Here is a 12974-nt window from a genome sequence, read left to right as displayed (position 1 = left end):
TAGTATCCTGGATCCATGAAATAACTGGCCTTTAAAAATACAAATCTGCCTGCCTCTATGGGATTTTAACACAGGGGTGTGTAAACTTATGCCCCCTGTATTTTAAGGAAGAACATTTATTTATTTACAATAAATTATTACTTCACAAAGAAAATTGGTGTCATTCAGTTTGTCAGTTTAATCAAGCTCAAAAGAGATATACAACTGGCTATCATCAGCATAACAGTGATATGAGAAACCTCTAGCATCTACAATACAAACACAATTAGGACCCAACAGAGAACCCTGAGACACACCACAGGAAGGGGCAGCAGTTTCAGACATGTAGGACAGAGACATGTAGGACATGAGACAGAAAAGCTCCTATCCGAGAGGTGGAGAACCAGTCCAGTGTGCTCCCAAACACGCCCACTCACTGCCAAAGCCTTTCAATTAGGATGCTGTTATCCATTGTATCAAAAGCTGCGCTAAGGTCTAACAGCCCCAAAACAGAGCATTCACCTACATCAGAAGGAAAGATTTTATCAGTAGACACTCAGAAAAAAGATTTTTTTAAAGAATGCTTCTGACGGAAACCAGATTGGAATTTATCTGAAATGTTATGTGCAGTCAATTCAGCAGTGAGCTTTTGGGCTGCAATTGTTTTTAATTTTTTTGAAAAGAAAGGCATCTTAGATATATGCCTGTACTTTTTTGGAGTAAATTGATCCAGGTTAGTTTTTTTCAGAAGCGGCTGAACAACCTCATGATCAAAGGTCCCATGACATGGTGTTCTTTGCATGCTTATATATAAGCCTTATTCAGATATAAGTATCTGAAGTCTCTTTCTCAAAATTCAGCCTTGGTGCAGAATTACAGCCACTAGACCCAGTCCCACAATGAGCTTTCCTTAGTATGTGCCATTTCTGAGTCTGTAGCTTTTGAGATGGGGGGGGGGGCAAGGTAGACGCTAGGGGTGTGGCCTTGACCAACTGCCACTTTGCTTGTTTGAAAGACATGACATGTCTCTCTCTCATGTCGGCCAAATTCTCAGGGCGGGCAAAGCTGAGAAAGGGGAGGTAACCTCAGATTGGCCCATCTGAGCTTTCATTTTCTCAAAAGGCAAAGCAGGATACCGGTTTACACCAATCGCAATGTCTAGCCACTGGGGGACCATAGGCAGGCTAGGGGAACTCATATTAATGTTCATATTAACCTCATAAAGTGACTTTTTCATGCCATGGGACCTTTAAACTAAGCTGGGACACAACCAGATTTCAAAGAGCTACAAAAGAGACCAGTCATGGACCAACAGGCCCCAGTACATTTTTAAACAAGAGTAAAAAATCTGCATGGCTTGGAGAATGTTTCATACTGCCCATCAGATCAGTGAGGTCTTGGAAAATAGGAGAGACTCAGTTCCAAATCAATGGCCGAGTTGGACAAGCAGAATAGGGAGTTACAATGGGGATGATGCTAGACCTGACATCCTTTATTGTATCCACAAAGAAAGTCATCGCAATCCTTTTTTGAAAAGACAGGCAGTGCATGAGTGACAATGCTGTTGACGGTGTCAAACAGGAATTTAGGGTTGCGTTTAATGGATGAAATTAGGTTAGCAAAGTAAGAAGCCCTTGCCACCTTAACTATATTGTTAAACTCAGGTACTGTGTAGATATGTATATGACAAACATAGAAACGGTGAACATATCTACACAGTCATATTGAATAAAATCCAGTCTTTATTATAATTTTAATAAGAAACAAGACAACAAATTACTATTATTATTGATGTTTCCTTCCGCTGTCAAATTTTCACACCATAATCTCCTGTTTGCAATAATCCAAGTACAACCAGAAATGACTGACAGAGAAAAGTTTCCTGAAGTAAAGAGTCCTGAGAGGTTAGACAGACTTTGCTGACAAGCTGAGTGCATCACCTAAAAAAGATAGACGGTCCCCCATCTCACACCAATCTAGACACGCAAGTACAAACACACCTACAAATGCACTTAAGTCAAGATTCATCACACCCTTGTAGCTTTTAGCACACAGGCATGCTAAGCAGATCACAGCAAGATGTTCTTTTGATCTGCAGAAGTGTAAATGGATACACAGTAGAGAGAGACAGAGGACAGATCCCCAAAGTCTCTTCTACACAGCTGCGGCTAGCAAAGAAAAAAAACACATGATCTACTGGCTTGGGCCGCCAAGAAACTCACCATCCATAAATTCTGTGCATATGGATATCCTGTTCTCTACAAAAAAGGCACTGAAGAAGGTGATGATGTAGGGTGAATCACACTGCAATCAAGAGAAGAGACAATGTGATTATAAAAAGCATGCCAAAATACTGATCTGTGATACAAAAGTATGTTTATACATTATCCTCATTATGAATTTTAGCAAAAAAACTGAATATGTGATTAGGAATGAGTGTAAAAGTGCAACAGCGGCACTAAATTGTACAAATGTGAAGTTTCTCATGATCATTTATGCTTAAATGATTGTAGTCAGTGCTCAACAGTATTGGTTTGAAGTCCATCAACTGTTTTGTTGAAATAAACAATTTAATTTATGATTTAACACAGAGCATGGGAAGAGGGCTAGCTGAGCTAAATGAGGCCAGGAAGAAAACACATCAATATACTAAGCACAGATCACATTTCCTCTGATTTTGGATAACCCCGACTTCTTTCTTCCTGTTCAATGTTAATAACACACATAACGCATATCATTCAAGTGATTTTCTAACCTTTTTAGGATTTACGCATTTTAGGGGCAACAGAAAAAAACCTCCTCTTATGCACGGAAAAAAATTCACAGATGGTGATCAGCAAACACACGTGCCTAGTCCACGTGTATGTTGACATGTATCACTGATCCCTGGCTTACATTGTAAGACCAAAGGCAATAAATGGCGCTTCAATAGTTAGACTTGTGGTTTATTAACAATGTAGATTTGGTAGGACAGCAACATTCAGTGGAGAAAAGAGAAATTTGTTGAGTCAAAACTAACCTTGTATAGAATTTCTAATTCTGACATGATTTGTTTCTGTAATTCCACTGTGATATCCAGGGGAATGACCTGTAATCAAACATGTGAAACAAATAAAATAAACACACGTTCTGTTGATGTTCTGATGTAGTAGACTAGATTGAGGGTCACTTATTAAAGAGCAACTATCAATACTGTGGAAAGGGTTCTCACCTTGACAGCTAAAACCCGCTTGCCCAGAAGATGGTACGCTCTAGAGGGACAAAACAGAAGACAGTGTGAAACAAAACTGTAGAAAACAGTTGCTAGAGTTCATTTCCAGTGTGGTGCAGTCTTTTTTGTAGCTTTCTTCCAAGTGAGGAGCTCTGATCATAATGTATATTTTCTCCATTAAGCTAGCGTCCCATTACAGTTCCTTTCAACAAAAAATCTCCTGCACTCTGCCCCTTAAAAAGATGTAATGTTCTGATATGGTTAATTAATTACTATTGGATCAGAGCAATCACAAATTGTTAATTTAATGGAATAATGAACTAAACTTGGTAATCAAGTTCTAATGATAGTCAATGAAAGGACATAAATTACATTGCAATCTAAACTCCACAGGTCTTGTAATTTCTGAGTAAAAGTATAGTCTAAATTAGCATGACAATATGACTCTCAAAACCAGATCCAGTCAGCTTTATCACTCATTGTTCCAGACAGAGTTTTGAGTTGCAAATAAAGCAGCGGCCACAAAACAAGCCCCGTAATGATTTAATAATCAAACTCCTTAACGCGAAACATCGGCTTTAGTTACAGCCCTTGAAGGTTAGTTTACGGCACCAGTGACAACACCTCAGTCCCTCTCAACATCCAATCCTCAAGGACAAATACTGTCCAACAGCTGTTAGGTAATGGGAATGAGTTGGGGCCGTGCACGTCACACAGACTGGTTAGCTTGAAAGTAGGCCTAGTAAATGTGATACCTGGTTTCTCATCTGTCTGTGCGTCTTCCAGAGAGAACGTATATGGCGCAAGGTGTGATTAATGCATCTTGGATTGGAGTATCATATTGCTCTTTCGGCTAGACACCTCAAAACTGGCCCAGGCCTTTAATTAACGCCACCTATTAGTGCCATGTCAGGTATTTACCCACAGTTAGAACAAACACTGGTTTGGCTGCAGCTTTGCCATGCTGTATGTGAGCTGTAGTTTACACATCTCCGATTAACAGTCTCAATTCTGCTGAACTCAAAAACAAACTAAAGACTTTTCAGAGATTATGAAAAGAATTAGGTAGCTCTTAAACGTTTCTGCATAAAAGATAAAAATATGGAATATCAAAAGATACAAATTAAGTTTTTAGTTATTAGAACAAACAACAAGCCTTCTTCTGACTTAAGAAGACGTTATTTCTTAATTTCCTTCTGATGTGTGTTAGTGAGTGTTTATGATCTTAAGTGTCATCTTCTTTGGAAAAGATCTCTTTGCACACTAGGCTGACGGCCTTATTTCTATTGTGAAGGTCTTACTTTAAGCTACAATCAATATCAGTTAAGCATGAGTGCTGCCTCTTAATTAAGATGAAGATGTTAATTGAGACAAGATCGCAGGGGTAGACATGTTAAATACTGGCTGGGTAGGTTGTGTGTGTGTGTGTGTGTGTGTGTGTGTGTGTGTGTGTGTGTGTGTTTGTATGCACTTACTACTTTAACAAACAAGAATGTGTACATGGGACACCATGTGCACAAACATTTTTGCGTGCATGTACTGTACCTTCATGCAGAGTATCACATCTGTTTATTAAAGCTAATGATCTGTTCTTTTCTGTTTTTCTGATGTCTGTGATTCATTTTGGCCAGAGTTAGATCAAGGTAAACAGACATTAAAGCCATCCATATACAGTAGTTTTTCACAGGCTTGTGTCTTAAATATGCTTTACATAGGATTAAAAGGAACTATCCACATACTATAACTATAAGCACAACACCCCAATATTGCTGCATGTTCACAAAGCAGCGTTTCATTTGTATGCTGTTATAATTAAATATACAGTATGTCTAAGTAAGGTATACAAGAGTAAAGAAAGTTTTAACAAATGTGTTTTAAGGGCATGTTTTAGGGATGGAGATATGGTGTGACTACTGCTTGGTTAAAGCTATATTCTCAGACTGTCCTTGACCACTTCAGGGCCGAACTTCCCTGTATGAGTTACAGTGACAGGCTTGTAACAGCGGGAGACATGGGGGACAAGGTTACATAGCCACCCCCCGCCACTTCCCCTGATCTGACCCCAGTAAACGTGCCCCATCGCCTAGATCTTATTTACACTCCAGCTTGCTCTGTAATAAAAGCTCCATCATGCAGTATTCATAGGGCCTCTCTAGTCTAGTTGGGGCCGTGGGTTAGAGAGACTGGCCTCCTGGATCAGGGCTAACGTGGTACTTTTACACTGCCACATGGATGACGGGCCGCCTTTCTCTCTCCCTGACTCTCTCACCTGATACGGCTATAATGGGCGTCCTAACTGACACAGAGAAGACAGAAGCCTAAATACAGACATTCACAGACAGATATGCATGGACACACAACATATACACTAAAAAGGGTTGCTGAATATCCAGCACATTAGAAGCAGCAAGGTTGAAAAGCTCAAATAACAAAGTTGAAAGATTTGTTTTCTTTCTTACCATGCTAAAAAAGTGAAAGAAAATATTCCTTAAATGAGACATTTCCTGCTCATTTTCAAGTTCATACTTGTATTCTGGACCATGTTTACATGCTTAAATATTCAAAGAACAAATTATATTTTTCCTACTGTCTCTTTAAAAATACCTGTATTTAGGGCTGCTTTATTATTGAAAAAATCCTAATCACAATTATTTTTGGACAATATTGAAATAAGTATTATTTAATACAATAACTCATTGACTTTAGATTTTGCATTTATTGAACTTAAAAAAACAATGACAACTGAATTTGCTCTCCCCTGCTTGCTCGTGAAACACTGCTTCTCTCCAGCGGCCATCTTCAATCGTGCTGATTTTTAAATGCCACCAGATACCCCAAACAGAACCTGGCTGACTATTGGGAGGTGTACGTGTCATTAAATTACATATCATTTAGCTGACGCTTTTATCCAAAGCTACTACCAATTAAGTGCTTTCAACCTTGAAGGCACAAACTCTGGACAGCAAGAAGTAAGTGCAAGTACATTAGTTTCAAATAAGCCAAACTACAAGAAGCCTATACACAGACATTCACACACAGACGTGCATTCAAAACACAAGACAAAATAAGAGTTTACTTGTTAAACGTAATGGGCAAAAGAATCGTTTTTATCGATTACATTGTTTTTTGTGATCGTTAAGAACCAAATATTCGACAAAATTTGATTATTGCACAGCCCTACCTGTATTCACCCTCTGTGATTAACGCTCTGGTTCTGCGCCTGACACTTTAAGCTCGGTTACCGGAAAGCCAAGTCTGCTCCGATAAGTTTGCATAAAAAATATGATAGGAAGGGGAGCAAATTGTTTTCTGATCTCGGTAGCCAAAAGAAAAACTGACTGCGTTGTCTTATTTCACCGTTTGTGTGTTAATAGTCCAGCTGGGACAGTTAGAGCTGCTTAAACTGTACGTATTGCAACCCCTACAGGCAATAAGTGTTACAGCAGAAGTTTATTCTTTGTTTATTTGCACTAAAGACAAAACCTAGGCTGCACGGATACCCTGTTTAAACTGCTATCCCACTCAACTGGTTCTAAACACAATCTGAACATATCTGAATACAAGATACTAAGTTACCACCAATTAACCAAAGAGGATGGGCCCTTCAATATACAGTCAAATCAATGAAGCGAATAACAAAATCAATGGAGAAAATGGGCTGTGAGATTAAAGCGACAGCTGTGGGTGTCTAAGTAGATGCCACCACAGTAACAGTCAGGCAAATGGGCTTGTTTTAATTGCACTATGGGATCAAATGAGTCAAAAAAATAGCCTGTGTGTCCTTGTTATTGTATTTATAAGCCATAGAGTCAGTTAGATTGCTGGACAAGATGGACCTATGAGAGAGTGTGTAATAAAAAACAAAGGCAGACATTGATAGATGGCTAGGTCAGTGTGTGGCTATGGAGAGCTGAGGTGTTGGTAACATCCAATTGAGTCAAAATGGCTCTGGGTCACAAATGGGCTAAGAGGTTAAAAGGTAGGCCTTTGGTAGTGCTTTCCCACGTGATAAGACTAATATAATCTGGACCAAAGGGTAGAGGCTCAAGAGGACAGAGAATTGGTTTCACAGGAAACCTGTCTTGGCCCTCGGTGAGTATGCATTTTATATAATGGCTAATGTCCTGCTTAATACAGCAAAATGTGCTAAAACATTCATTCTCAATGTGTCTTACAAAAACAAAAGAAAAACAATAATGAACAGCCTGACTCATAAAATAAGCAAAATGTAACACTTGTGTCTTGACCCAGACTTACTGTCTTAAAATAAGTTAATTTACTTTTGGCATAAAAAATTTGTAAAGAGATATTTATGTTCAAGTGAAAAATCCAGCCAAACTGAGTGCAGCGCTACATAGAAGTCATCACGTCGCCATTCTTTCACTAGCCAATTAACATTCTATCTAACAAACATTTCTAGGAGCTGCTGCCTGATGGCTTTACTGTTAAATAAATTTTGTCATAGCAAAATGTGATTGAAGTTGTTCTTTAAGTACCTTATCAACATTAGTCAGGCCTGCAAAGTCCAGGGTGACTGTGGGGCAGATCTAAGCTGTGGTATACAATTACAGTAACTATATTGTTTTATTAGCAATTAAATGCATGAGACACTTGGGTTGATGGTGTAAGCTGAGCTGACAACTGTTCAGTTCTTGAACTGGAACTAATGGCAGGTGATGCTGCTGGACGGGGTTGGGTAATACTGGTTTTCTGGCAAAGCCTGAGTGATGACCCTCTTCAGAAGGATTTTAGCTTTTATCGTCGGGCCAGCCTCTCCAGTGTCATGTTGGAGATTGGGTACATGGAGTGAGAGTGTATCTTCTTCAAAACTTTTGCAAAGGAAGATGCTGCCCAGAACCCGGTTGGTGCTTGCAAAGCTACTGCTGGCTCAGCAGAGGGGGTGGGCAGGACAAGAAGGATGCAGCTGGGGTAGTTGTAGGGTGTGGACTCATGAGAGGCTTTGACAATGACTTACAGGCACCTTTGGAGTTCCTGAAAACGCATTAGTTGATGCATAAAAGGAAAGGCCAGCACCTTAAATATCCTCAAAAGTTTGGGGAAATGTTGACCTTAATTATGACATTTCTGGAACGATGAAGGAGCAAATTAAGTACCTCCTAAATTGGACAGACTGTGCAGGGGCCCCTGTTGGAAGGGGAGCTGTCAGAGATTTAATACATACATAATTGATAATTTTGTAATGATCCAAGCATGGCTGTTAAAGATAAGACTGATTTGAAACTCCCTTTTGATTAATCTCAGATTTGATACAGTTTATCAGTCAGTTTTAGTCTTTATGAGACTAGATATCGTCTTAGATTTTGGATATATCATAATATCGTAATATGGTAAGTGTTGTCTTTACCTGGTTTAACAGGCTGCATTACAGTAAAGTGATGTCATTTTCTGAACTTACCAGACTGTTTTAGCTCTTCTATTATTCACCTTTATCCACTATTTATCAAAAATCTCACTGTGTAAAAAACATTTTGTTAAAGCACCAATAGTCAACCGTACATTATTGTCGCAATATCAACATTGAAGTATTTGGTCAAGAATATCATGATATTTGATTTTCTCCATATCGCCCAGCCCTGGTGATTTAACACACCACATACTCAGAATCTACTGAGAATGAGTGTGTAGTATGAATTTGGGACACAGCATGCTCAAAGAACTACAGCTTAAAGCTGTCAAAAAAGCAAACTAAGTGAGGAATATCTTACTGTATCTAAAATGGCCATGCAATAAAACAATCTACAACACTAAACTAGCACTAACACCCAGGCTGTGTTTTTTTTATCTGGATGTTTGTTTTTTTCTTCTTCTCCTTCCAACCATGAAAATGTCAGCACCAAAGCATATGGATTTTTTGCTGGACTAAATTGACTGAGAAGTTGTTGGGCTTGCAATATTGGCCTTCCCCACTGCAGTGTAACCATTTTAGTGCCACACCGTTCTCTTATTCTCCTACAACTATGAGATTGGCTCTTAATGAAACTATCATAAAACAGTAAAGGGTGGCTGGAAAGAAAAGGGGTGAAAGTTAAAAAAGAAATTTTGTGGATTTGCTCGATGGGACATTTACTAGGTTTGCTGGGGACTGTGTGAAACAGACCACTCTGTCAAGTCAAGGTTAGTCTGAGCAGTGATCAATACTTCAATCTCAATAAAACAGCTCAATAGCTAAACATTGATGGGAAGGAGGAAACAAAAGAAGGATAGAGGGAGCAACACAAATGCCAACCTTGTCATAACATTAGCAGGGCTGTAAAACATTTGTCTAGCCAGAGAAGATGGAGCTCTCCTACCGTGGCAGGTAATGTGTGGAACTATAGACAGATTAAGTCAATTGCTGTCATACCTTACAGCCCCAAATCAATATCATATATGTTTGCAACCTTCAAACCAGAATAAATAAATGAAGGTAAAGACAGAAACCAGCCTGATAGATGTCACAACAAAGACTCAGAGATAAATGGACAAGATGGGGGAATGGAGGAAAGGTGGTGAAGAATGGAGAACCCTTCACAGAACCCTATTGCAGAGTGATGAGTTTGTCATAAAAACTGAGCAGAAAAAATATAAAAAAGCAAGAATCGTATCACACTCATCAGTCTAAAACTGGCCACTAATTGAGACATTTTTCCTAAATATTTGCACTGTATAGAGGCTACAACATCCCTGTAAAACTCATTCAGACCATTTCACTTGCTTCGCCGAGAATCTCTTCAGTGTAACTCTACGTTATTGTGCTGTGGCCTTGTAATGGAGGTGCCTCGATGTGAGAACACTTACTTGTAAACTGTGCCACCGTTTCCATGGCCAAGTTGCTCTTGATAGTGGATATCTTGGGCATTTATCTGCAGACACAGGTGTACAATAATGGTACTTAGATGTTATAACATGAGAAGACATGCAACCAGTGGACGATAAGTGTAACTATACAGGTGAGGAAGAGAGAGTGAAAGAGAGCAAGAGGGAAGGACATTGTCACTGGAGGCTATAAACAAGACAAGCATTCAGGTCACTCCAAGTTCAGCAACATAAGGAGAGAAAACAGAGGGACAGAAGGAGAAGAGGAGATCAATACAACATTTGCTGTCCAATTTATAAATATACATTGTGCTTCAGTGAGTGAAGAAGTAACTGATTTTAAAATGTCCCTTTTTATTTCAAAATGTTCCTGTAGGTTAATGAAATTCAGAGCACTCAAATTATTATGTAGTTACGATTCAGTTATATAACACCAACTACTCAGCATTTAAGAAAATAGAATTAGATCTGCTGAATTCCTGAAAGTGGGATATAGTACTGCACTGCTTGTCTGATGATATTGTGTGGAAAATTATAAAAATAAAGACTGAGAAAAACATTGTCTCCTAGAGTTTAGCAGTTATAAATTAAAATTACACACTTTAAGTTAAGTGTTACAGAATGTAAAGACTAAACGACTTCCTTATCCTCATATAAGTGTGGAATATTTTAAAACTTAAGTGGACAGTCTTTATACATTCATTGTGTGTGTGTGTGTTGTGTGTGTGTGTGTGTGTGTGTGTGTGTGTGTGTGTGCGTGCGTGCGTGCGTGTGTGTGTGTGAACTTAGGAACTAAGGACCCACTGCTCCCAGTGCTGTACAGTGAAGAGACAATAACCAAATGCACACTCTATGTAACTACACCACAGTTGGCATCACAGAAAAACAATAGAGGAGCCAACCAGAGACTGTGTTTCTAGTGAGTGGAACCCAGGTTTGAGAGCAGGAGCAGTGAGATAACGGCGGTAAACAGGCTCACCTGCCCATTTGTCAGAATCCTCTTCAGCTCAGCAGATGATTTTTTTAAGCTGGAGGAAGGAACACAGCACAGTTGACACAAGTATCACAGACATCTTTCTAGTCATTTATATACCAACCGACTAAATATGGTTCATTCCAGATAGTGTAACATGCTTTTCATGCCCCAGCAAGCGCACCTGTTGTTGGCCATAGAGTCTGGGACGCCATGAGTGCAGTCATTGGCCGGGTTAGGTCTTGTATTAACCTGAAAGTGTGGAAACACATTCACAAACATGTGAACAAAACACCACCACAACCCCTCACCCGACACATCCATCCAAGCCACCCCCCCCCCCCCCCCCCCCCAAACAGACAGACATATGGCCACACACCATAATGAACAAGAACACAACACAAGCTCTCCGTTCAGCCTAGAGGTTAATTGGCTTTCATTGGAGAGAAGGGAGGCAGGCAAAGAAGAAAGAAAGAGATGTCCACATAGAGGATGGGAGAGGATGACAGACAGCAGAAGGGAACATGGAGGAAAGGAGAGAAATATTTGCATGAAAGTACAGTAATATGGCTTAAAACATAAGAGTGTTAAAACAGATCAAACAGATTTGGACACAGCCAGTAGGAAAATAAGTAGTTTCTTTTGGTATTTTAGCCTTCACTGGACAGAGAACAGTGTGAAGTAGAGGCAGACTGGAAACAGGGGGAGGGAGAGAGGGGGGGGGGGGTTATGACGCGCAGCAAAGGTGGAATAGAACCGGGGACGTTGTAGTTATGTAGCATGTGTTGTAAGCATTCTGCTACCAAGGTGCTCTGAAAATATAGTTAAGGCATTATAAAATGTCACGCCTCACTAGGGACATTGTTTCTTTACCTGTATCCAGCTGCATCTATGTGTCCTCCACTGACCTCTGTACTCAACCCAGATATTGTACACAAAAGAAGAGATATGACCCTGTAAAAGGGTATACTAAAAAATAACTCATTTAATTGAGGTCAAAAGACCGGTGTGCCAGGTCCACTAAAGCACAGGGATTCTCTCTTTAATTAGTGCCCAGAAAGACCTAATTTAAAAAGTGCACAAGACTTCCCTCAGCCAATTACTTTGATATTAAAATGGGGGGAAAGATTACCAAAGGGTTTTTGGAAAACATCATCTTATCAAAACAGACCTTTGACCTTAAAAATAACTGACATAGTTCAGTAGTCGTTACAGAAACCCCTTCGAGGATACATTAAATAAAGCACTTCCAGTATTTGGAGAGGGGGGTCGATTTTATTATTGAAATGGAGATGAATATAATATGGATCATCTGGAGAGATGGAGGAGGTGTCAAATCATTTAACCCATGGTAATTAGCAATGAGCTTCAAAAGCAACATATGCCTAACATAAAATGGGAAGGCCTGTGGAAGGCCATTTGTAAATGGCAGAGGGGGGCTTTGTAATGACAAGTTCATGGTTGAACAATAACACATTTTTATTAACATAGTTGTTTGCTCTAACCAATGCTAATATTCTTATCATATGGAATGAGTGGATCAAAAAACTCTGGAGTGGAATCAAGGATTCAGCATAACACCTTGCTTTTGAATGACTATCGCAGCATTAGAACCAAGAACACAAGCTGATAGGGGAAGGAGAGAGACGAGCCCCGCTGAAGCCAGAGAAAGCCATCCCCACACATAAACATAGACGAGAGTAGCAAGAGAATGAGTGAAAGAAAAGGAGAGCCTTGACTTCAATTGACGTTTCAATAAGTGGAACACAGCGTTACCAATCCATTTGCCTCAACTTCACTCCCTCCCTCCTCTCCCCTTGTTCTCTGTGTAAGGCAGCTGAAACAATTATTGAGATAGGTACCTTCAGGCCATGTATGTTCCGGATCCCTGGAGTCTTGCCGGCTGAAACAGTAATTGACTAGATTGTAGAACACATCACTGGGCCATTTACAAATGTGCTAGAAAAAAAAAATCAGTTCTTTGTAAAGAGAAAA

At 39.6% G+C, this 12974-nt stretch overlaps 1 protein-coding gene across 1 annotated transcript in view; it reads right to left on the bottom strand.

The window, feature by feature from the left end:
- map2k5 (mitogen-activated protein kinase kinase 5) overlaps positions 1-12974 on the bottom strand; it is a 62595-nt gene that overhangs the window by 41448 nt on the left and 8173 nt on the right. Inside the window, exons 5-11 of the mRNA XM_032539298.1 lie at positions 12842-12882; positions 11164-11231; positions 10986-11034; positions 9989-10053; positions 3191-3230; positions 2999-3067; positions 2202-2283 (exon numbers count right to left, since the gene is read on the bottom strand). Coding sequence (XP_032395189.1) covers positions 2202-2283; positions 2999-3067; positions 3191-3230; positions 9989-10053; positions 10986-11034; positions 11164-11231; positions 12842-12882 — 414 coding nt within the window. The remainder of the gene's footprint in view (positions 1-2201; positions 2284-2998; positions 3068-3190; positions 3231-9988; positions 10054-10985; positions 11035-11163; positions 11232-12841; positions 12883-12974) is intronic.

This window comes from Etheostoma spectabile, chromosome 1, assembly GCF_008692095.1.
Source record: "Etheostoma spectabile isolate EspeVRDwgs_2016 chromosome 1, UIUC_Espe_1.0, whole genome shotgun sequence".
In the NCBI taxonomy this organism is placed as follows: domain Eukaryota; kingdom Metazoa; phylum Chordata; class Actinopteri; order Perciformes; family Percidae; genus Etheostoma; species Etheostoma spectabile.
Note: the sequence above shows the minus strand (reverse complement) of the source record. Positions and strands in the feature narration are given on the sequence as shown.